This window comes from Strix aluco, chromosome 9 (assembly GCF_031877795.1).
Source record: "Strix aluco isolate bStrAlu1 chromosome 9, bStrAlu1.hap1, whole genome shotgun sequence".
Taxonomy (NCBI): Eukaryota; Metazoa; Chordata; class Aves; order Strigiformes; family Strigidae; genus Strix; species Strix aluco.
The window spans coordinates 8,545,510-8,569,889 of NC_133939.1; the positions used below are offsets into that span (position 1 = coordinate 8,545,510).

General features: G+C 58.7%; 1 protein-coding gene across 1 annotated transcript; it reads right to left on the bottom strand.

The window, feature by feature from the left end:
* Positions 1 to 18,308: 18,308 nt before the first annotated feature.
* Positions 18,309 to 20,287, bottom strand: FOXL2 (forkhead box L2). The gene has a single exon (XM_074834526.1). It carries the CDS (start codon positions 20,285 to 20,287, stop codon positions 19,370 to 19,372), a length of 918 nt encoding a protein of 305 aa, XP_074690627.1. The 3' UTR covers positions 18,309 to 19,369.
* Between the last annotated feature and the right edge of the window lie 4,093 nt (positions 20,288 to 24,380).

Genomic DNA, 24,380 nt, shown 5'->3' on the forward strand with positions numbered 1-24,380 from the left:
TGCTCTTAAAAAAGGCAAAGCAGAGTCCAGGCAGGAGCAGAGAAAGGAATCTAGAAAGGACAGGCAACATTGAAACAAGCTAATTGAGGAGAAGTACTGTAAAACAGGGGAAGACAGATGGGAATGCTACCATTTTTGCCTCTGGAATTAATTTCCACCTTCTAGGATAGACTGAGCCTCCCTGCACAAATCCTCCACGAAGGAGATTCTGCACCTTATGCAGAAGAGTTCCTTCACCTCCAGACAGAACTCACTTTCTCTGCACAAGGACAGGGGAGTTAAACATTAGCCCCATCTCCCAAGGCCTGTCTTCCCTGTCGAAATGCAGCCAAAGTTGCTGGTTCCTGATGCTAGCAACATGCCTGTCCCCTTCAGGTCTCCAAGACAGGCCCACAGTGACAAGGCAGGTCTGAGGTCAGGTTGCGACGTCAGTCTGTGGGTTGGGGTCCAGATCAACAGAGTTCGTGACCAGACACAGGTGTGACCATGGCTGGAGACCAGCACTCCTGTCATGTCACTCAGGTCAAGACTGAATGGTCCAGGATGAGCTGAAAGAGGCTCCTGAGCCAGGGGCAGGGGTGTGGGTGGAGGCCCCTGGTGAGGCTGGTTGGGCTAATTAGGGCCTATTAGTGCCCTCAGGGCCCTGACACACACAATGGAGCAGCTTTGCTGACTACAGCCTTGTAGTGACTCCAGAGACCTCACTAATAAGCAGGAAGGGATCTAACAGAAAACGGTTGATAGAAGTGTGTGGAAAGACCGTGCTGATGCACAGTACCATGGCTGCAGCAAGACAAGGCTGTGGCATGGCCCCAACACATCTCAGCAGTAAAAGCCCGGCTTTCCTAAAAATAGCACTTGCAATGGCAATGGCTCCCTTCTGAAGTGACTAGATAGAGGGCCATCACGGATATCCTAGAAAACAAGATGAAGGAACAACATATTTTGAGAGTAACTTCAAAAATCAAACACATTATTTCAGTATTTTACAATGGTATCTGTGATCCCACAATTAAGCAGGGTTTGGAGCAGCAGCTACAAGTTTCAACAGTTCCATTTCAAAACCAATACATGCTCTGTCTCTGTGCATTTGCAGCCTGAAGTTTCAAGACAGATCAAGCTTCACTGTGCTGGATTTCCTCAGCCTCAGCCCCTCTGGAAAACATTCCATGTGCACATAGCATCTCTCCAGATTTTATTCTCATTCCAAATCTGCAAGTACAAATATAGCAACATTCCACTCTCCTAATGCACACTTACAAGATGTGCTGAAATGTCAGATGCTAAACAGTACAAAAAAGCACTTTACCGCATTCCTGTTGATGTGCAATATAACAGAGAAAGCAGAAATTGCTTTAATATCTGTTGATTTATTAGATCTGAATACTCTCTTCCTTTCATCTGGCAGCAGCAGAGATACTAACGATGCAACAGCTTCTTCAGAGCTTGCAACAGTGCACTGGTAAATACATATCTCAAAGAACAATCTCATTTCTGTGGGATTTTGAACGTGACTCCCTGTATTCAAACCAGAGCTGCCAGAGCACAGGGATTATAGGAAGGTGAACTCAGCAGAGAGGAGCGGACGAGCAGGTAATACCCCTGCTGCCGGGAGGAAGCAGGGGTGAGGCTAGAAAGCTTCCTACCACTGTAGCTATTGTCTCACTGCTTCCTCTGCCGCACAGCTAGGGAAACCATCGATGACGCAGCCGGTGGGATTGAACTACCTCAGCAGCAGTTGCAAGGCTCTGCCAACCTGATCAGAATTGGTTCTTGACAATTAGTGTTGCTGAGTCATTCAAATGAAAGTGGGGTCATTCCCCATGGTTGGTATTGTTTCTCATGCTGCTAAAAACAGCCACTTGGCAATATTCCTTCTGCACATTTGTGCAGAAAACCCAACTCGGTCAAAAATTTTGAGATAACCAGATTTTTTTCTTCCTTCTGGAAACAGAGTATTTTGACATAGCAAGAGTCTTCAGAATGAAAAATCAAGTGTTTGTTCTGATAAATTTGCATTTACTCAGGGAATGGAGGACCAGGGAATCATTTTGTAACCATTTCCCAGTTGGCTTGAATAATAAGGATATGACCCCTAAGAAGTCAGCGTGACATGAACGTTTTCTCATAACAGAAGATACAATCACTACCTTACTGTGGCTCCTAAGCAATGTGACTGATACGTTGAACACCGCCTAAAGGAGAAAATGTGTGTTCAAATGGCAGCGTCTTGTCCAAACCCAAAACTCAATGTCAAGGCAGCTCAGGTGGGAGCTCACATGTCCTTGCACCACCTCTGGTCCTGCCCTGCTGCAAAGTTTCTAAGAAGACATTTGGAGTTTTCTGCCAATTAGGAACATAGCCTACCTCCTCTTAGAGGACATTTAAGAAGGGGAATAGCTGTCACGGGCTCTTGTGTTGTCAGCACAGCCTGCTGATGTGTTGGCTTTTGCAAGGGTGTCAAACGTCCTCCAGATTGGCCCATTGCTCCCTTCCCTTCCAAGGGCAAGGGCACAAATCCACTCTGAGCATCGATCGGTCAGCTACAGCAGCTGTCAAAACCCTCAGGCTGAAAAAATTGTGAGCACAAATTTGTTCAGAATCAAATTAGAACTTCACTGTGGGATAAGTACCAGGTTAAGCTGAACCACTTCAGGAGCATCCTTTAAACAAGCAGTCCTCAGTTCTCCTTCTCTGCTGGCAGGAAGCCTCTTGACTTCAGCATATCACTTTACTCAAATACTCTCACATTTTCCTAATGTTGACTGCCAGAGCAGCTAAATATAGGAACAAAATAAACTAACTGTACAAGAAAGAAAAGCTTATTTTGTGTCTCTTCTGATTTTATTAGTAATATTTCTTTCCTTTTTCTTGCTGGGCTGGAAAAAAATTCCTTGTTGCCAAATCTGTACTTAATCTGATGTTTCTTTCTATATATTTGTTATATATTCTTTCCTTTTTTTAGTCAAGGTTCCTCTGTAAACGCAAGTTCTCCACTCTGTCCTAGCCAAAATATATGCTATATTAGTGGGAACTAACCTCTTTGGTACTCAAGGAGTGAGTCTCAAGAGATTTTTCTTCAGCAGAAGGTCTGTAATACTATGAGCACTAACAAATACTGCAATTCATGTCTCTCATATTTTGTGTACAAAATTTAAACTTCTCACAGCTGCATTTCTGGCTGTGATCTCTGCGGAGATGTCACTGACAATTTCCCTCCCGACAAAGGGAAATGTGCGACCTAAGCTGGGACTTGCACAGCTCCTAGAGCACACTCGTGCTGTAGCCCAGCAGCCCGTTTTGCTGCCTGGAGTGCGGCATCTCACCCGGCACGCTGCAGGGCTGCCATGCTGGAGGTGCGGTGGCTGATTGCTCCGAACAACCGCTTATCTCAGTGGGTTTGGGATCAAGCCCTCCGTCTGGAGCACTAAACCAGTGGAGAGCTGAAATTGGAGTATAGCACAAACAGTCCTGAAACATTTTTCTCCATCTGTCTGTGTTAAGTCCAGCTAACTTTTGCCATCTTCTGGAGGAAGGGAATAAAATTAGGATGCTCGATTATATTTGTGCTCTATCAAACTCAAGGCATTAAATAATCTCTTACAACCCCTCTCTCTAGTCATGCTGAGGCAGACATTGCAGGTATCTCCAAGAAAGCGCATGCTGTGATGATGTTACACCCACTCTGTTACTCACTTCAGGCTCTAAACTAAGGATATGACTCATTTTCTGCGTTATGAAGTAATGACCATAATGCTGTACTTCATTTAGCCGTTTGCTGTTTATTTGCTATTCTCACAAAGATCACTAAGTTTGTAGACTTTCTGGGGGGTTTTTTAACCATTTCATCCCCAATTCTCCAATGATATTTTGATTCTGCCTCAGACTCTAGAAGCAGCTTTTATCTGGTTGGTTTGTTTCATTCTGTCTCCCTTTCTCTTCTTTTATTAAAACACAGGGAATTTTTTTATACTATCCATCCATCCATTTAACCACCTCAGAAGTTGTAACTTCCACTTTTTTACTGTATTTAGTGTTGTCAACCCTGATCTCCAGTGGCTTGAGGATGCCCAACCCTTAACCCAACTGGGTTTCTAGGTCATTATAAAGCCCAGAAGCAGGTCAGGGATGAGGACAAAGTAAAGGAATACCCAAGGCATGGACAAGGTAGGGGACTGTAAAGAGGCCAAGAGTTGGAAAGCAACAACTGGGGAAGTACTGTGGACTAGAAGAGGTTGGACTCAAGTGGACACTAAAAATGACACCTCTGGAAAAGGCAGGATATGGTATTTCTTTCTCCCTAGTGCCCATGTAGGCAATGCTGAACTCAATATGAATTTGCCATTGACGTCACAGTGGTAGACTATGAGCCATTTTCATCACCATCTTCATCAGAAATGCTCCCAAGGTACACAGAGCAGATTTGGGGGTTCCTGACAATTTTTCCAGCATTGCGGCCTGCTGAAAAGAACTGCTCAGTACTAGAGCAGTGGTGCGTTTGCCCTCAACTGAAATAGAAATCTCCTTCGCAGGAGAGCTGTGCTTTTCCCATGGATAGGGGACTCACTTCCTTCTGTTTTGTTTACAGCCATACAGGAGGTTTTTCCTCTTCCATTCCCTTTTCCAAAAGCAATGAGACAATAAGACATTGTTAAGTGTTAAACATCTATGTTTCTGTTTCTTGTCCTCATAGCAGGACTATTAGAATGATGAGAAATGAAACAGGGAAATGATGAGGGAGAATGACAGAATTTAACACAGATTTTAACATGGCAAAATTTAATGGCAAAATTTAACAGCAGAAAAGACATTCAGAAATGGTCCAGCAATGGCTGGAAGCCATTTTTTTCAGAAAAAATACAGATTAACCATGTAATGTTTAATGAACCTGTGAACCATGCTTAAACTAGAAAACTTTGTACCCTAGAAAAGGTGATTTGAACAATGCCAACTGTAACAGGGCATAGGAATGAAGTGTACAGGTCACTAACCAAATGGAGAGATGACAGAATCTAACAGCACCAGGAAATAAAGTATCCATCACTGAACTACAAATGTACCAATCCCTTGGACTCCTCAAAAAGGTGCCCTCCCTGGAGGGACAAGGGACAAACGCAATCATGGGAGGACCTGAGGATACCTTTGGAGAAGAAGAAGCTCTCCACAGTGTATGGAAGAAAAATAAAGGAGTCTGACCCTCCTCATACCCTGGGGAATACCTCTAAGGCAAGACAAAATGGAGCTGGAATAGCTCACACAAAACTAGGGATCAGTGCAAGCCCAGGAGCCAGCTGTATGGATACGCTCACCCATGTAGACATCCAGCAACAAATCAACCACTGTACAAGATGAGGAAATTTTCCACTATCCTCAACATCCTGGGTGTGGTGGGTGTGACAGTTTGACCTCAAGCAAGAGAAGAACACAGGCAGGGACCATGGACAGCTTTGAAATGAATCCTGTGATCAGCTAAGACGATCCAGAAAATGTGTATTTGGTTTAATGAGAAGGGTCAGCCCAGCACATGGACAGGTAGATGGAGGGGAGGTTTGGCAGCACACCTGCTCCAGCAGGCATCAGAAATTCCTTGGGATGCTCAGCTGCCTAGAGAAATGTGTGTCACACCAATCTGCCCAAGACAGAAGCCTCATCTATTGCTCCCATCTCCCTGAGACAGTGTCCCTAAAGACGGATGGATGATCAGGTCCAATCCATTTTTGCTTGCCAAGTGTGCTATTCCTCATACAATAACAGAGCATAGTTTACTGGGCATGAGTATAAACGGTCAGAGTCAAAGATACGTAACTGATGGTCCCAGTATTCCCCAAGCCAAAGGTAGAAGATGAGGTTAAAATAAGAAAGGGCCTGTTTTAAAGGAGTCAGATAGATTCTGATCAATATTTAGCATTATGAAATTATCAAATAGATAGATTAAAATATCCCTCAATGACTTTTTTAGCCAAAAAATGTTTGAAACGTTATGCCCTTTTACTAGCAGCTTGCACGTAGAGGAACAGACAAGGCAAAAACAATAAAAAAAAAAAAAGACAACTAAACAATAAAACTTTTGATAAATTTGGATCAGCCTGTGTAAAATGAAAATGTCGCCATGAATATAACATAAGGAAACAGCGATTCCAGACAACAGCAATATCTCAGCGGACAGCCCCGAGGTTGTATCAGGTTGTCATCTCACTGGGGGCCGCAGAACAGGGGAGCCAGAAATACCATTCCCAGCCCTGAGAAGGCAGGACAGAAACAAAGAGCAAACCGAAACAGAAAGCCCTGGCTCACAGCACGGCACGTAGGAAGGACATGAGTGCTGCCGGACACACAGCAGCGTGGGGAGAATGGTGATTCCGGGGAATGTGCGAGATCCCCAGAAAGACTGCTATTTCTATGTAATTTTATTTATATAATTATATGCATATATATAACCATCAAAGAAACACCCTCCCACATACTTTCAATACGTAAGTAGTAGCCTTTATGTCTGCTCCAGGCTTTGTTCTCCTAAAGTGAAAGCTGCTAGATTACACAATAAAATATCATTATTTTTCTTGCTGCTCTCCTTCTCTTTCCTACCTCATATCCTTCCCTCATTTTTTTCTCTTTCCTTTTCTCTACTTCTTTGTTTCCCCCCCTTCTATTCCTGGCTCTCTCTAACCCCCCTTACTAGCATTTTGTCTCTCCACTCCTTCTTGCTCCTTTCCTGCTGCTTCTGCTTTTCTCTCTCATTCCCAGTCACTCATTTCTTTCATACTGAATTAACTCTACCTCTGGTCTATGCATTCTGACAATCTATCTGTTTTTAATTGTTACACTAAACTTAGCTGGACATTTCAGAAAGCCGTGTACATTTAAACTGAGGACCTTTTCAAAGTCTTCATAATTCAACTTGATTCCATGTATTTGATACAAGAGCCATATGTTTTTGTGGATCACGTATTGTTTCGCACATGTGAATACTGACAGAACAGACATGTATTTGGGTATCAATTGCTTTTGCTTTCTGAGATGTCAATTAATTTTGTGCTATGTAATACCATTGATACTTTGAAACGTGCAGAGATTTTCTCCATACTTCTAAAAATACGCTGTAAATGTAATGAATGAGGGCTCACAATGCTCAGTGGGCTTTGCTTGGCATCCTTTCACGGGTGAAAAAGAAACACTCACAGGTAATTCCCCGTCAGGGCTAACAGGGTGGTGGAGTTTGAGCAGCATCGAGATTGGATTCCTTCTCCATCCCCATCAGCCTTGTTAACGGCTCTTCACAGATGCTGCCAGTATTTCTAAGGTTTATTGATTCATCCCAACAAAATCCCTAGAAATGATCAATTAATCTATTGCGTCCTCAGAGCAGATCTAGTAGCCTTTACTCAGACAAAACCTTCCAGCATCACAGATTACAGACCAGAGTCTGTAAAGAAGGGGAGAAAAGAGGGAGAAAACCATAATGGATTCTGGCAAAAGCATGTAAGAATCGACATTTCCTTTTCAGCAGCTAAAGCATTACACTGAACATTAAAATCCTACCCTAGGTGTGGGTGTCCCCAGCACATCTTTGTATCAAATGTATGCATCTCCAGGGAAAAGTGGACAGAGACTAGCACTGATCTAAACGGAGGGGAAAAGTTCTCACACTGATTCAATTAGAGTAGTATATGTTGTAATATAGCTTCAAGGGATAACTGAAACTTTTGGAGAGTGCTTCTTTTTTTTTCTTTCCCTTTTCCTTTCCTTTGGCTGCTGCCACATGGAGCTCATTTCACATTTCAACTATAATGTAAGTGATACAGAAAAACAGTTCTCACATTGTGTCAGATCCACTGGTGCCGAATCCACAGGCACCCTCCTTCGAGTAGTCTGAGAATACAGCCGGGCATAGAGCTTTATCTTTTCTACACTACTCCTGCCCCACCTGGGTTTCAAGTGGATGAGCTTTCTTTCTGACTGCTAGCCAGAAAACACTAAGTGACCACCAGAAAACAATCCACCTCACTCAATTCTCTGGGAAAAAGTACAAAAGTTATATCATGATAGTTGTTCTGTACTACAGTGACATGACGCACCGGATGAAGAAAAAAGTACTATTAACCGAATGTCAACAGAAGGAGAAAACCACCCCTAACATGACGAGGCTGCAGCATCTTTGTTACTGCTGTGCTAATTTGCACCAGTGAAGCATCAGTCCTGGTAAGTTCTCCATGAGCGAGGCACCCTTCCGTCTGAGGTGGCCAATAGTCTGAAAACATCACAGAAATATTTTGACTGGGGGCTCTCGGGAGTTGGGGCTGTTTGGTATACCGTGGTATTGCAGCAACACCCCAATCTTGCTTGAACAGTAAACAAATATAACTATAGCTATAAAGATAAACCACAATAAGAAATTCCCACTCCTGGAATTCCTGAAGCAAGGTGAGCACTTTCCTCTCAGAAATGGCCAGCACCCCATCTTCCCACTGCGCCGGCTCAAGCTGTGGGTGCTCAATCAGTTGACACCTCTGCTCTACTCTTTATTTGTCACTCAAAAGATGAAAGATCTGAAGAAAAAACAGCCCTGGGAAATGAGGCATATACATTTGCTCTCCTAGCTCAGCCTTTCCCATTGCAAAATGCCACCCTACCATCAGAGCCGTGATGCTCACGTCGCACCGCTGGAAGGGAAGGCGGCTTCACCCGCCTCAGGTCCGGGCAGCCCAAGGCTCGGGGGATTCGGCTGCAGTCTGCGTTTCTATGTTGGCGGCGGTGGCGACAATGCCACAGCTCACCCGCCAGCTGGGATGACTGCAGAGGTGCAAGGCTCGGAGTCATCTTTGTCATCTTCCTTGGCTACTTCAGACAAGGGCAAAGTGGGGAATCCCTGGCAGTCACACTGCCAGCGCACAAATCCCCCTGCCCGGCCCCAGTGCAGAACCGAAACGGGGAAGGTTTGCTGCCAGGCCTCAGCCAGGGAACTTGTGTCAGCGCAGATAAAACTGGGACTTCCTTCTCACCTCAGTATAAATGGTTTCACTGTGCCTCGCGCTTCTCTAGAATTCACTGCATTTAATTTTCTTTAGCAGACTTTGTTTCTCCTAATACTTTACAAATATTCAGTTCTTTTTCAAATCAGTGGCAATATGATCACATAAATAATATTAGAATTCATGTAGGATCTAATAAAGTGTGAGCGCCTTAAACTCTACTACACTAGGAACTACAGCATCTGGTGATTTTGTTGTGTAAGTTACAAACTGCTGCTATAAGCTAGCGGCTATTTCATGTCCATGCATTAATGAATGTGAGTAATGTATGGAAAGGAGCATCTCCTTAACTCACATACTTTTTTTTCTTTCTTATTTCACATTTTGCAGTCACAAATGTGCTCATGTGCTCAAAATCAATGGACCACCCAGTGATTTTTTTGGGTCTAAGGAATATAAAATGAAGGCTTACCACCAAAAATTTCAGCATGTTGTCTATAGTTATAAGGACTCAGTTGCCAAAGGAGGATTTTTTAAAATCGTGTGTTGCATCCTGCGTGTATTTACGAGAAAATTTGGCTATGAAGATTACTTGACACCATCTAACTCCCTACCAAGCGCTGCTCTGCACACCACATTGCTTGTGTTTGTACAGGGCTACACTCCAAAACACGAGGACTCAGAATGCCTTGTTACATAAAGGGGATTTTCCTTAAAAGAGAGATTAGTGGTTAAAAACGTGGAACAACAGAGCGATGGTAAAAGCCTGCTGTTGGGATGGAACGCTACGGCCCCTGGAGCATCATGGAGAGAGCGAGCAGCAGCAGCAAAGAGAAAAGAAGAATCAGAGAGGGAAACGGAGAGGGCAGAAGGAGAAATGTGCCACCGCGTATTTATATCCCAGGAGTTCCCCCCCATTTCAAGCCCTCATGAAGAACGTCCTGCAGGCGGGGAAACACCTCCCGCCCACCACTTTTCTGGGTATTTTCTGGCAAGCGGAGGGCGCTGAGCGCATCCCCGCCGTGGCCGGGCGGCGGCAGACAGCGGCCCGCTCCCCTGCAGCGGGAGGCCGGGAGCCCCTTCCCTCGCCCCGGCTGGGCCCGCCGCCGAACGGGGCGGGGGGGGGCGGGTCCGGTGTGTCGGGGCGGGGCCGGCAGGGGGCAGCGGCGGGCCGGGAGCGGGAGCGATGGGGGCTTCCCGCGGGGGGCCAAGTGTAACCACTTCGGGGGTACTGCTGCTTTAAACTGCAGCACGTGTAACGGGGAACATCACAAGGGCCCACTGGTGACCTCCCCGCCTCTAATGGGAACCAGTCGAGAGCTCTACCAAATCTGTCACTTTTTAAATGAAAACATGAAAAAGGGCTAAGATAAAACAACAACAACAACAACAAAAGAGTTGGAATAATGCACTTTGATTCAGATACTGAAAAATTTTCCTCAAGGAATGGAAAAACTGATGGGGAAAAAAAAAAAAAGGCAAACCTAAATCTTATGGTGCTTGTAGCAGCCCGGGCAGACATTCCTCCCTATAATCCCCTTGCTCCCTTCCCGCTCCGGGAAGGGAAAAAAAAAAAAACCTTCTGTGATGGCTCGTAGAGATTTGGGGACCGTAGGATGTTTAAACAACTGGTTCCCATTTCTATTCCAGGGCAAGTGGTGATTGTCCCAGACAACGCGTGGCTGCTCGGGCCTGAGCTGAACGGTAGTTTATCAGAACCAAGAGGCTTCCAAAGGAAGCTCACTGATTTGGGGCAAGGGGAGAAAAAGAGAAGGGCCGTTTCCTGGGACTGCAACTACAGCAGCCAGGGCAGGGGACTGCTCTGCAGGAGGTGTGATCAGTGCCGGGTATTCTAAAAGACTTTACCAATTCTCCTGCTAACTTTAAAAATCTCCTGTTTCTTTTCTGAAAACGTCCCCGTATCTCCGAGGCATCACAGGCTCTAGAAAGGCAAAGCCGTAAGGCCAGGGCACCGAGAAGCCGCCCCTGTCCGGCTCTGCCCTGCCCGGCCCGGCCCGGCCCTGCCCGTTGCCAGCCCGGCCGCGGCCCCCCCATGCGATCGTTTCCATGGCAATCCGTGAGGACACGATTTAAAGCTCCTCGGGGATCCACCTCCCCCTGGCAGCAGCGAGGACCCCACCGGCTGTCCCCAGCGGGGCGTACCCCTGCGCCACCCCCTTGGCGAGGCCGCTGGCAGAGGGGCTGCGCGCCCCCCTCGCGGCGGGCACGGCCTGAAACCCGAACCAGAGGAGAACTCCGGCTACCAAAGCCTCAGCCTCCTGCTACCGGCCCCTCCCTGACACCCTTCCCGGCCTCACCCCCCGCCCGGGGGGGGGCTCTTATTAGCCCGGCGGCCAGCGACGGTGACAATTTGCCGGCGCGCTGCTGCTGCTGCCCAAACGCTTCGGTGCCAGCGCTGTGCCCACAGCCCGCACCGCCGCCGCGGCGTGTTCGCTGCCGGGGCTGGACGCTCTGCCCAGCCGGGGGCTGCCCGGGGGGCTGCCGGGGGCTGCCTTTGTCCCGCAGTATTTGTACCGGGGCGCGGGGAGCGTGTCGGAGCCACGTACCAGGTGCCGCAGCCGCCGATAAACACCAAGGCATCGCCTCCTAAAGCCCGGAGCAGAGGAAACTCAGCACATCGTCAACAACATGTGCCTGATATTTTTTTCTTCTTGTTAAAAGCAACACCTGAAAAAAAGATGAGCAGCGAGTAACTCCCTTTGGTTTCCTTCTCCTTTTGATAACTTAGGACATTACGCCTCGTGTTGTGCTCAGCTTCGCCCTGTGCTTTATTGATTGTTTGGGTTTTCACAGAACAGAACGATAGTAATAAAAAGAATCACAGTTACGGTTGGGAAGGAACGGGGAAACAGGCGCCGTTATCTTAAACAACAGGGCTTCGCGGCGGGGCCGGCAGCGCGCTTCTCAAACCCGGGGCTTTGCTTGCCCGAAGAAGCGGCAGCTGCCCCGCCAGCCCGGACACCCCGCACCTTTCCCACGCTCGCCCGGAGCCCCTTTGCCGAAGTCTCGCGGCTTTCGGACGCCCCGGCCCAGCCAAGCGCCTCGGCTCCCCCCAGTTGCCCGTGACAACCCCCCCGAGGGCCGGGCGGGTTGGCGCCGCTCCTCGTGCTGCCCCACTGAACCGAAATAGTCCGTGTGAACGAGGAACGGGATGTTCCGACCCGTTACTTCGTAATCGCTCCGAATTAGCTATTCATGTGGTGTGGCGGAAAAAATCCCGTTGGAGAGGGAAAGAGAGAGAAAGACATTAAACGAAGGCAGGTGACCAATTCATCTGCCAGCAAAACTGTGGCATTTACAGGGACCTGCTGGGAAGTCGGGAGCCTCCGCCAGTGCCAGGAGGCGGCTCCGCTCTCGGGCAGGCTGCGGGGAAACCGAGCTCGGGAGTCCCGGCACCCCAGGGCAGGGCGTGCTCCCTCCCGGGGCCGAGCAGGAGAGCCAGTGCTTCCCCTGAAGGTCCGACCTGACGAGATTTCTCACGGTGCTCGCTCGCTGGGCAACTTGAGGGGGAGCGGGGCTCCCCTGCCCGGCGCAGGGCGCTCCTGCTCTGCGGCCCCCGGCCGCCTGTCCCGGGGAGCGGGTGGGTCCCCGCCGGGCGCAGCCCAGCCTCGGCGCCCGCCGCCCGGCCCCGTGTGCTGGAGCGGGAACAAGCACGAGGTTTTGTCAAAACCCGAATTCTGCTTCAGGCAACATGCAGCCGATTGTGAACGAATTCCCACCAGCCCACCAAATCCTGCAGCTGCTTCTTCGGTTAATAAAACCCCATGTGGTTTCTGAACTTATAGAAAGAGAAATATGTCCATCCAAGTAAACTGTAAGTGAAAACTCATTGATTACCTCCGCCTTCCTGTCTCTGATTTGAGTAATCATTTGCCATCATGCTCTCCGAGCCACTTCTGTGTTGGTTTCCCTCTGCCTGAATCGCGTAAGACTTTTCCAGAAGGGCGGCTGGGATGTTGAGACCAACATACTGTAAACAACCACAAGAAGCAGAGCTAATGTTTTCAATACAGCTTAAGGACTAAAATAAACTCATTGGATTAGGGCAGCCTGAGCGATTGTTTTGGTGAGCGCTTCCCAGGCCCGCTGCTGAGCACATCCCCGAGGGCTACCTGGGCCGGGCGGCGGTGCCGTGGCGGCCCCGGGCGGCGGAGCGGGCGGGCGGGTGCCGAGCCCCGCCGGGAGGAGCCCCCCCCCTCCCGCCGCCGCCCTCCGCCGCCGCCTGCCCTGCGCGGGGCCGCATCCCTGCTGCGGGGCAGCGTTACCCCGCCGCAGAGCAGAGCCCTGCCGAGCCGCCCCCCGACCCAGGGATGTGCTTCGGCGGGGGAGCGCGCAGGCGGATGCCGAAGGCGCAGGGGAAGCGCAGGGCTAGGAGCGATGCCCGGGGCCCGGTCGCGGTCCCGGTCCCGGCCCCGGCCCCAGCCCCCGCTCCCGGCCGCCGAGGCGCGGCCCGGGCCGCAGGCGCGGCTGGCGGGGCTCAGCGCCGCGCCCAGGGCTCCGCACCGCGTCGGGGCTCGCCAGTCCGGCCATCCCGGCCCTGTCCGCCGCCCGCTGCACTGCCGGGCTTTTTAGTCCTCGAAGTATTTTCTTTTTTTTCCCACCATCTGCTATACCTAAAGCAGGACGGCGGCCGCCCGCGCCCGCCCGCCGGGAGCCGGCTCCCTGCGCCCGAGGCTGGGCGGCCTCTCCTGCGGGCGGGCAGGACGGGACCCCGCGGGGCGGGCCGAGCCCCAGCGCGGGGGGAAGGAGGGCTCCCCGGTTCCTGCGCGCCGCCCGCCCCGTCGAGCCGCCCCCCCGGCAGCGCAGGGCCCGCGGCTCGGCCCGGAGCTCGCAGCGCTCCCGACCGCCGGGGCGCGGCGGCGGGGCAGCCGGGGAGAGCGGCCGGGAGCCGCCTCCGTCACACACGCAGAGCGGAGATTTTTTAAGTAACAAATGTACTTTTTTTATTTTTGAAACAAAAATATCGTTTTCGGCTTAACAATACCCGGATCTCGCTGAATGAAGCCTTTGCATATTTTCCTGTTTTAATTGGTTGTATAATAAACAGTCCTGACCCCGCACTCTCTTTTCAATGAGTTCAGGGTGAAACGCGGACCATGGGACTGGAAATGACTTTTTCACCACTTAAAACACGGACAAGAATACCAGGAATCAGGCTGTATTAAACAGCCGCACGGGCGGGGCGGGGCGGGGCGGGAGGGGGGCGCAAGGTGAGAGATATGTGTGTGTGTGTGTGTGTGTGTGTGTGTCTCGTCCCGGGGCACGGCTCTGCCCTGCCCGCAGCCACCGGCACCGGCGCCCACCTGCCCCGGGCACGACGAGCGGAGCCGGGCCGCGTCCGCTCCCCCGGGGTCCCTCAGCGCCCCGCTGCCGGGCGGCTGCCCCCGCGCTCCCGCCGGCCCGCAGGCAGAGGGCAGCCGTGCCGTGCCGTGCCGTGCCGTGCCGTGCCGTGCCGACGGGCAGCGCTCCCGGCGTCGAGGGCTCTGCCACCCTCCGCGCCCGGCCAAGGCTCGAGGGCTGCGCGAAGGACCGGAGAGAAAGAAAAAGCGACGGCCGCAAAACAGCCCCGCGGGCCCAGCACTCAGAGCTCAGCCCCGGGGAGCACACCCTCCCTTTCCCCCGGGGGGCACGGGCAGTGCGCTCCCGCTCCGGCAGGCTCCGTGCAGGGAGAAAACAGCCCTCGCTCTTCTGCTTTCATCTCTCGCCAGCGTTGCATAAACCTGGAGCCGCTCCGGCAAGGCAGCGGCGGCAGCTCAGCCGGGCCAGCGGCGCGGAGCCCGCCCGCCCCCGGCCCCGGCCCCGGCCCCCGGCGCAGCCCCGCGGCGGGCACCGGTCCCGAGGCCGGAGGAGGCTCCGCGCCGCCGGTGCTGGCCCGGGGAGCGCGAACCGCTCCGTGGAGCGTTCCTCCTGCCGTCATTTATATAACGGGGAAAGGCCTCGCACGACGCGCAAACCCAGCTCCCGCCAAGAGCCCGGCGCCCGGCCGCTCGCTTTCACCAGGGGCCGACGGGGCTGGGTGGCGGCGCGGCCTGGGGGGGTGGCGGCCGCGGGACGAGGGCACGCTGAGCCGCCCCGGGCCCCCCCCGGCCCGCGCCGTTCGCGCCCACGGGGCCGCCTGCGCGTGGGGTCGGGACAGGCCCCTTCTCCCGCCCGGCCGCTGCCGTCCCGGGATTCGGGCCCGACCCTGCACAGCAGCACGGCTGGGCTCGGGGGTGCGGGGAGGCAAATCCCTCACGGGAGGCTCAGTCCCTGCGTTGCAGCGCCCGGGGGTTTGGTAGCGCACAGCGAAGCCCCCGGCGGCTTCCCCCGGGCCGGTGTCCGCTGCCCGGGCGAGCAGCAGCGACCGGGGCTGTGATGGCCGCTCCTTCCCCAGGCAGGCGGGACAGAACGGGAGGTCCGGCCGCTCCTGACAGCGGCGGAGGCCGCGCTGCTGCCGGCAGGACGAGTCCGGCCCGGGCCGGGGGCCGGGGTCTCGCTCCGACTCCCCCCGTCCCCTGTGCGGGGGGCCGAGGGCCGAGCGAGGAGGCGCTGCCGGGGGCACGGCCGGGCTGGAGCAGCCCGGTGCCCTGCCAGCCCCATCCCGCCGGGCCCGGGAGGGGGAGCGGTCCGCACCGGGGCTGCCCGGGCGGTCCTGAGGGCAGGGAAGGAGGGAGGGAGTTGCAGCCCTGCCCAGGACACGGTGGCTGTTCAATAAACCGCGGGAGTTTACATTCAGTGCAGCCTCTGTTTATAAAATACAGAAAACGATCGTGAAAACATCCTACAGGCGCGACGGCGGCACCGGCTGACTCGGGGCCGCGCTGCTGCCGGGGAGCGGCGCGGGGTACTCGGGGCGGGGGCGAGCAGAGACCCGGCCGGGCACCGGCAGCCCGGCAGACGGACAGGCGTCCGGCCTCGCCCGGCCCTGCCCGCCCGCACTTCTCCCGTGGCGGGCCCAGGGCCCGGGCAGCCGCAGCGGAGAGCCCCGGGGTGGGCGAAGGCTGGCCAGGGACCTCGAGGGCAACTCTGCCTGCTTCCAAAGTGCCCCCCACAGTCCCGCACTGCGCCCTCCTGGGGAGGGGGACCCTCGTCCAGAGGCAACGATCACCCATGACCGAACGGCAGCCAAACCCGCTCCCCCCTCTCCCCGCGCCGCGCCACCGCCTGGAGACCCCGGGGGGCTCGAGGCAGCCCCGGGGGCCGCACGGCCCTGCCCGGTGCCGGGCTGCCGCCGCGTCCCCTCGCACCTAGGCACCGCCAGGTATCGCTTCGTCCAGAGCCGGCGAGGCCCCAGCCGCCCAGGGCTCTGCAGCCCGGGAAGGGGCCCGGGGGGACACCGGCGGGGCCGTGCGGGGCCCAGGGCGCCGCTCCCGCCCTCCCTTCTCCCGCTGCCCGCCGGCGGCCGCGGCAGGGATTTCCCTTGCGAGGTCGCCATGGCCCCGACGTACCCCGGAGGAAACGGGCAGGACTAGCAGTATCTTCGAATAAGAAACAAGCAGCCGAGGCCCTGAGCCCTCCGGTGCAGGGCTGCACCCCACAGCCGGCCGCCGGGCTGTCGGGCCCAGTGGCCGCGCTCGCCCCGAGGGCATGCGAGCGGTGCCGCTTCTCGCCGCCAGTTCCCACCTGCGGGCCCCGGGCCGGTCAGAGACCCCGGCAGCGTCCGGCAGAGCCACGGGTGGCAGAGGCGTGAGTCGGGGCTGTGTCCCGTGTGCGCTGGCAGCCCCGGGTCTGCCCGCCGCCCCGCTCCGGCCTTCCACCTCCCGTCACATCGGTGTCGGGCTCGCTCCTTCTCTCCCGCTCCCCGGGGCAGCAGCTCGGCCCCGCAGCCCCCTGCGCACGCCGCCGCGCAGTGACCCCGTTTGCCGCAGCTTCGCGTCTCTGCCCCCCACCCCCCCACCCCGGGAGAGGAGCCCCCCGGCCGCACCGCCGGTCCCAGCGCCCTCCCGCTCGGGCCGGGGCCTGGGGACTGGGAGCAGGGGGTAGGGCAGGGCCTGCGGCCTGCAGCGAGGCCGGGCTGGCCCGGCGGGTGACCCCACAGCCCTCCTGCCCTGGCCGTGTCCGCCGAGCTGCGTCGCGGCCGAGAGGCGACCGGTCCCCGCATCCCCCCACTGGTTTCTGCGACCGAGCTGGAGGCTGCCGCTTCCTTCCGTGCGGGGAGTCCGCACAAGGCCCTGGCACAGAGGGAGAGCGTCAGGCAGCCGGGCAAGGGCCTGTCTGCAACCTGGGTGCACCACGTCTCCCGTGGGGCCCGCCACAGGCCCCCGGGAGCGGGCGGGGGAGGGCTCACCCCCGGTACCGGCTTTGGCCTCCGGCACCCCCTCTCCGGGGGAGCGAGCTGCCCGCGCAACCCGGCACAAGCGGGACAGCCGCACCCCGGCTCCCGCCCGCGGAAAAGCAGGCCTGGCCGGGGCCGGCGTCCAAGAGGACCCGCTGTGCCCCGGGCCAGCACCGGGCAGGGGCCACCCCGGCGCCCCGTCCACCCCGGAGCACCCCGGCGCCCGCGCACGGGCCGCTGCCTGCGAGCGCGGGCAGGCGCCGGAGCGGGGCCCAGGCCTGGGGAGCGCCGCTGCCGGAGCCACCGGCCCGGCGAGGAAAGCGGGACCCGCCAGCAGCTCCCGGCACCGGCACCGGCACCGACCGGGGCGCGGGGCCCGCCGCAGCGACGCGGGGCCGCGCTGTGTCGCCCGGCGCCGCGGCCCCGAGCACTGCGGGCGAGAAACGAAAGCGGAGCCGGGGTCTGCGGCGGACACAGCCCGCGGCACTGCCCGGGGGGCTCTGCCCCCGGGAGGGCTGGGCACACGGGCCAGGTGCCGGCGACTGTCCGCGCCCCGCAGCGGAGGCGCTCCCGGGCCCGCCCGCGGGGCCGACGAAACGGTCCCCGCACCTCCGCGGCGGCCGCCAAGACAGCACCGGGCCGCCGGTCGGCGCGGCCCTGCCGGACCTCTCCCGCCGGTGCGCAGCCCGCCACGGCGCCGAACGGAGCCAGCACACCGCCCGAGCACAGCCCGCGTATTCCCCGCAGCGGAGCGGACGTGCACGGCCGCGGAGAGCGCGGCAAAGCCGCTGCCGGGGCCCGGGGCGCGGAGCGGGGCCGCCGCCGGGAGCCGGCCGGGAGGCGAGGAGCGGCCCCGGGCCCGGGCGCCCGCCGCCGCTTCCCGATCCCGAGCACGGAGGAGCGGAGTGAAATAAAACGATATGAAAAGAAGGAAAGGCGTTTTATTGGAGACTTTACAATGCTAGAAAGTACAATAAAAGTGCTAGTTCACTCTAGAAAAGTTGGTCCCAAAATGGTACTATGCCACAGCATCTATCAGCTTACATAAACATTTATAAAATCGCTATGAACTGGCCCCTGTATTATAAACGCTATTTTTTTTCCACATTAATCTATGTAAAATTGAAGGATCAAAACTTTTTAAGAAAAAGGGCAAGCATTCGAAAGCAGAACCTACCGGAAAATCCATTTTGGGCCAGGTCTGGGGTCAAAAAAAACGAAGATAGTTTAAACTTTCATTATTAATAATAATATGCACACGGAAAAATATTCCAATTTACAGGAAACCGTCTTTTTTTTTTTATAACATCAAAATATTTTTTTTAGACCTGCATAAAATTACTTTTAAGACCTCAGAGGATATTGTCTCCTTTAAAAATATATTTATCGCTGCCGAAACGTTTCACGAGTGACCCTGGCGGGTTTTGCTTGTTGGTTTCTAATAACCAGCAATATCGCACATCTCCTGCTGTTACAGCAGTCCCCACATAAGTACTATTTTGACGAAAAGCCACCGGCTCGGAAGAAGCGCAGTGCTTTGCAGACCGAGGAAGAAGAAAGAGAAGATGAAGAGGAGGAGGACGAGGACGAGCACCGCGGGCACACGGCAGTGTCTAGGCCCCGCCAGCCCCGCACCGCCACGCGTGGAAGTGCCTCCGCTATTTACAAGCTTCGCTTTACTCTCCCCAAGGCTGAGCCCGAAAAGATTACGGCCGAATCAGAGAGGAGCAGAATTCTGAGGGCTAATCAGCCTATTTTCAATTCGGTGCTCTCCCCCCCCGTCCCCCCCAACCGAACAAACACATGAGCAGAGAAACGAACGGTAAATCCGAGGCCGCCGGCCCGGCCCCCGCGGCGCAGCCCCGCCGGGGAAGCTCCCGCACTTACGGTGCCTTCTCCTCGCCGTGGGACGGCTCCTACACTGACACTACCCCCGGCCAGGGCTGCTACTGCCCCGCCGCAACAGTCTGGGCACAGAGAGAGGACAGTCCACAGCTAGGGAGGAGGAGGAGGAGGAGGAGGAGGGGAGACGCGAGAGCGCGGGGGACCGCGGCGGGAGCGGAGCGGGCCAGCGGAGCCGGGGTGAGAGCGGGCGTTGCTGGGGCGGCGGCCGGCCGGAGCCTCCCTAGATGTCTATGCGGGAGTGCAGGGCGCTGTGTTTGCTGTCGTGCTCCCAGTAGGAACAGTGCATCATGGACAGCTCGGCGGGCTGGCGGGCGCAGGCGAACTGGAGGCCGGCTCCGTTCGCCGCCGGGGCCGCGGGCGGCGCGGGGCTGGCCGGGCTGAGCTGCTGGGGGTGGTGGGCGTGCGGGTGGTGGTGGTGGCCCATGCCGTTGTAGGAGTTCACCATGCTGGGCAGCGCCATGCTCTGCACCCGCGAGTAGGGGCTGTAGGACGCCGGGCCCGAGAGTCCTTTCACATTGACGGGGCTGACGTTCCCGCCAGACATCTGGCAAGAGGCGTAGGGCATGGGCGCGGGGGGCTGCGCCAGCGGCCACGAGTTGTTCATGAAGGTGGACTGCAAGTACTTGGGCGGGGAGAGGTAGCCGTAGCTGTCGGGGCTGAAGAGGGTCTTGCCGGGCTGGAAGTGGGTCGGGGGCGGCCGGAAGGGCCGCTTCATCCTCCGCCTCCTGCGGTAGTTGCCCTTCTCGAACATGTCCTCGCAGGCGGGGTCCAGGGTCCAGTAATTGCCCTTGCGCTCGCCGCCGCCCTCCCGGGGCACCTTGATGAAGCACTCGTTGAGGCTGAGATTGTGGCGGATGCTGTTCTGCCAGCCCTTCTTGTTCTTCTCGTAGAAAGGGAACTTGCTGATGATGTACTGGTAGATCCCGGACAGCGTGAGCCTCTTCTCCGCGCTCTCCCGGATGGCCATGGCGATCAGGGCCACGTAGGAGTAGGGGGGCTTCTGCGAGGGGTCCGGCTTCTCGGGGCCCTTGTCGGCGCTCAGCTCCTCCTTGCCCCGCTCCGGCTCCTTGCTGCCGCCGGTGTCATGAGCCAGCAGCGCCACCGCGTCCTCCTCGCCCTCCGGGTAGCTGGTCATCATGGTGCCCCGCGTCCGCCGCCCGGGGCGCGCAGCGCAGCGCAGCGCCGCGCGGTGCGGGGGGGAGCGGAGCGGAGCGCTGCCCGGTGCGCGGAGCCCGGTGCCGGCGGCCGTCCCGCCCCGCGCTCGCCGGGACCACCGGGGCCGGGGCCGGGGCTCGAAGCCGGGACCGGGACGAAGATCGGGAGGCGCCTCTCGCGGCGCCGCTGGTCCGTGCAGCACGGCGGCGGCGGCGTCCCTGCCCCCGCGGGCTCCGCTCCCCTCTGCCGCGGCGGCCGGGCTCTTTTCTGATTTGTATGGGCCCGGCCGAGTTCCGCTTTCGTCAGGAGCCCGCTCCCCTATCGCCGCCGAGCCGCTGGGCACGGCCGAGTTCACCCCGCAGTCACGGCGCCGCGCTCAGCCCCGCGCACACGCGGCCCGACGTGGCCCCGCGGAGCGGCGCGGAACCGCCCCGGCTCGGGGCGAGGCGGGGAGGGCGCGGGGGGGGCGGGGGGGTGGGGGGGGGAGCGCCCGGGGGCCGCTGAGCCAGGGCCAGGCTCCGCCGCCCGCCCGGGGAGCCCGCCGGGGCCCGCGGCGCTGCGCTGCCCTCCCGCCGGGGGCCCGCTGGAGGCGGTGGGTGCGAGGGGGAGTGCCCGCAGCCGCGGCGCTCGCCTCGGCCCCGGCGGCTGTCACACGTCCAGCCTCACACGCGGTGGCGTTTATATGTCTTGGCCCCGGGCCCCGCCAACCGATGGCGCCCGGGGAGCACGAGGAGGCTGTTGCCGCTTCCCGCGAGTCGGTTCTCCCAGACCCGTATTTGCGGAGACAGAGAGCGAAAGGTGTCGGGTGGCTCCTTCCCCCTCCGCGCACGGTCCGCGCAGGCACCGGCGCGGCCGCGGGGCTGACGGGCGCCCCGAGGGCCGGGGCGGGCTGGCGAGGCGGGGGGTGACACACCGGGCAGCTTTCCCGCTCCTTCCCCTGGAGGGCTCCGGCTTATTTCACACGGTTCCTGGAGCAGCGTATGTGGCACCAACGTTCCCCCGCTCCTTCCCCCTCCCCGCCTTCGCGGAGAGCCTCCCCGCGCAGCGGAAAGGCAGCCTCGGCTGGCCCCGGCACACGAGCTGTCGCGGAGCGCTAAATCGCTAACACGGGGCTGCTCCAGCCGCGGGTACACAAGCGGGCAGGCGGACGGAGGATCCTTTGCGCTGATTTTCTAACGGAGCCTTCAGCCCCGTCCCCGGGAGCGGGGCAGACCGGCCCCGCCTGTCGTGTGTCGTCCCCCCGCCCCCCCCCCGAGCCCTCCCACCGGGCAGCGCGGCCGCCGGCAGCCCCCGGAGCCGGGCCGAGCTCCGCGGGGCCGGGGACACCTGCGCTCCGCAACCGCGGCCCCCGCTCGGCCTTCGGGGCCCGCCGCCGCGGTGAGCCCGCTGCTGCCGGTACGGCTCCGCTCCGGGGCCCTGCCCGCGCGGACCCGAGCTCCCCCCTCTCCTGCTCGAGCGCAGCTCGGCGCTTCCCCTCTCGGGCTGCCCAGAAGCGGCCCTCGGAGGGGCACCCGGCCGCCTCGGCGCCCGCAGACCCGCGGGCCGGCGGGTCACGGCCCTCACACCCGCTTCTGCCTTGTCTTGAAGGCGAACCGCCGCGCAGCGCTATTCCCCGCCCCGCGGAGTTTAAGTGCCACATCAGACTGTCGTGACCAGACGCCAGCCCGCAGGGGTGGCAGCTCTCGGGCAGCCCGGCCGGTGCCGCCGGCCTCCCCCCGGAGCCTCGGCACCCCCCGCACGGCTCCCCGGTGCCTCTGCCCGGCCCGGGGCACACGGGTCCCCGCTCCCCTCCCCGGGAGAGGCTACTCGTGGGTGCAGGCAGCCGCAGCTGGAGAAACGTATTTTAGCCAGGAAATAAAATAGCCCCTCGGGGAGCTGGTATATTTATATGTGTTATTCTATTTCTCGGTTGAAATACGTTTCTGCACCTTCGCCCACAGCCATATAACGAATCCCTTCTCTCCCATCGGCGGAGAAACGCGTACCCTAAAACCTGGACCGCGCAAATTCGGTCACAGAAACGAGGCCGCTCTATTTCCGCAGGCAGCCGCGGAAGAGCGCCCGCCGCCCGCTGAGCACCCCCCTAAGGGACACAAACGAAACCGCGGCGGGACGAGGCCCGCAGGAGAGAGGCTCTCCGCGCTTGGCCTCCCCCGCGGCGGGCTGCGCACAGGGCGGCGGGGCGGCCGGGGCCAGCTGTGCCCGCCGTGGCGGCTCCCCGGGGCTGCCGGGCTCCCCGGGGCCGGCTGCTCTTCGCGGCCACCCATGCTGCTCTGGCGCTGCCCCTCGCAGGCATTTCCGCGGCGAGGGCCGGGGCAGGTGTAACAGCCCCGCTGCGTGTGTCATCACCTCCGCCAAATGGCAGATTCCTCCTTTTCCCTCCTAAGCCGGGCGCGCAGCTCCTTCCCAGGGCTCGCTCGCCCGCAGAGGACATTTGACATCCGAGGGGCTGGTTTGGGGTTTTTTTGACAGCCCCACCACGGGGGATTTTGGATGAGCACCAGGGCAGAGGCTCAGCCCAGCGCTGGGAGCGGCGGTCGGGCCGAGCAGCGGCAAAGGTGAGCGCGCAGCCCCGTGTGCGGCTACTGGAACGTCTGACACAAGGGCACTGGCGGGCGCTGGCGGGCACTGGCGGGCTCTCCCCTCTCCCCGGTGCTAATTGAGCCCTTCTTGGGACATTAAAGGACCACCCGAAAACGTAGGGGCACGCCGCTACAGCTGAGCCTGGACACTGTAGCTGCAGCGAGGCGGAGAGCTGAGGTCTTACCGGCACCTGCAAAAATGTGGCAGCGAGGGGAGTGCGAGTACCAGGGCCGGGCAGCGAGCAGGGGGGCGCGGCGAGCCCTTCCCCGGCGGGGGAGCGGGGGATCCCGCCAAGACCCCGCGGAGCGGCTCGATCTGCTCCCGGGGCCGGGCCGGGGTCTCACAAACCCGGACAAAGCGGGCGCAGAAGGAGCCAGCGGAGCTGCTCCGGGACCGGGCCTGCGGCTGCCCTCGGGGGTAGGGGAGCAGGCGAGGGGGTAGCGGTGGAGGGGGGCTTACGGAGCCGGTGCCCGGACCGCGGCCCGCTGCGGCGAGGGGCAGATCCCACCGCGGGACGCTGAGGGGCGGCGGGGAAAGGGCTCTCGCTTTCCTCACGGGAGGGCAGAACAGCCCCAGTCCCTGCTCGTTCCCGGTGCACGGAGGCCGGGAAGGAGGCGGGCAGAGCGGGGCTCGGCTCCGGCCGCGCAACCCCCGCTAAGCAGCGCCCCGAGAAGGGCCGCAACTCGGGGCTTCGTCCTGCTTCTCCGGTACCGAGCCGGGCCGGGTGCCCCGTCCCGAGCAGAGCACGGGACTCCCCGCTGCGGCCCCAAGTCCGGTATCCCGGCTGGGAAGCGGCTGAGCCCGTGCCCGCGGGTGGACCCGCCGTGGGAGCGGGGCGCGGCAAGTGACGGGAGTCTCCGCCGAGGGCACCGGGGAGCGCGGCGGGGACGCGGGGCAGGGCGCCGCCCCCACGCCTCTCCCCGGCAGCCCGGACCGCTCTTCCCACGAAAGCCGTGCTCCGGCTGCACCGCTCCTGAGACTCGAGTAGCCTGAGTGGGTTTTTCTTTTTTCCTACTCACCCCAGCGCAGGCATCAGCGCCGAATCCTACCGGGAAGGCTTGGGGTCGGTTTGTTTGAAAATGTGGCAGGCTTCCTCTCCCAAACATGTGTGGTTTGGTTTGGTTTTGTTTTTTCCTTTTCTCTCTTGGAGAGAAAACGCGTCTCGGGCGGGGAGCGACGGGACGCCCCTGGCTCGGAGCGCCCCGCTCCCGTGCGGCCAGCGCAGCCAAGCCGCCGCCCGCAGGCACCGGGGCAGGGCTCCTTCCTCCCGCACCAAGACCCGGACGGGGACAGGCGACCCAGCCCCTTCGCCTGTCCTCGGGCCCCCACTCCGCTCCGGGGGCCATGCCGCGGCTGCCGGGACGGGCGCTCGGCCGGTGCCGCGGGGCAGCCGCACGAACCCACCTTTCGGGACCGCTCCGGCCCGCAGCACGCCGCGGCGGCAACTACTTTATCCCTCATTAATTTGGCTCGCGTAGGAACGGCACGGACAC

Bases quoted from the DNA above. Each gene is read 5' to 3' on its own strand.
- FOXL2 (XM_074834526.1), bottom strand. From the start codon at position 20,287: ATGATGACCAGCTACCCGGAGGGCGAGGAGGACGCGGTGGCGCTGCTG.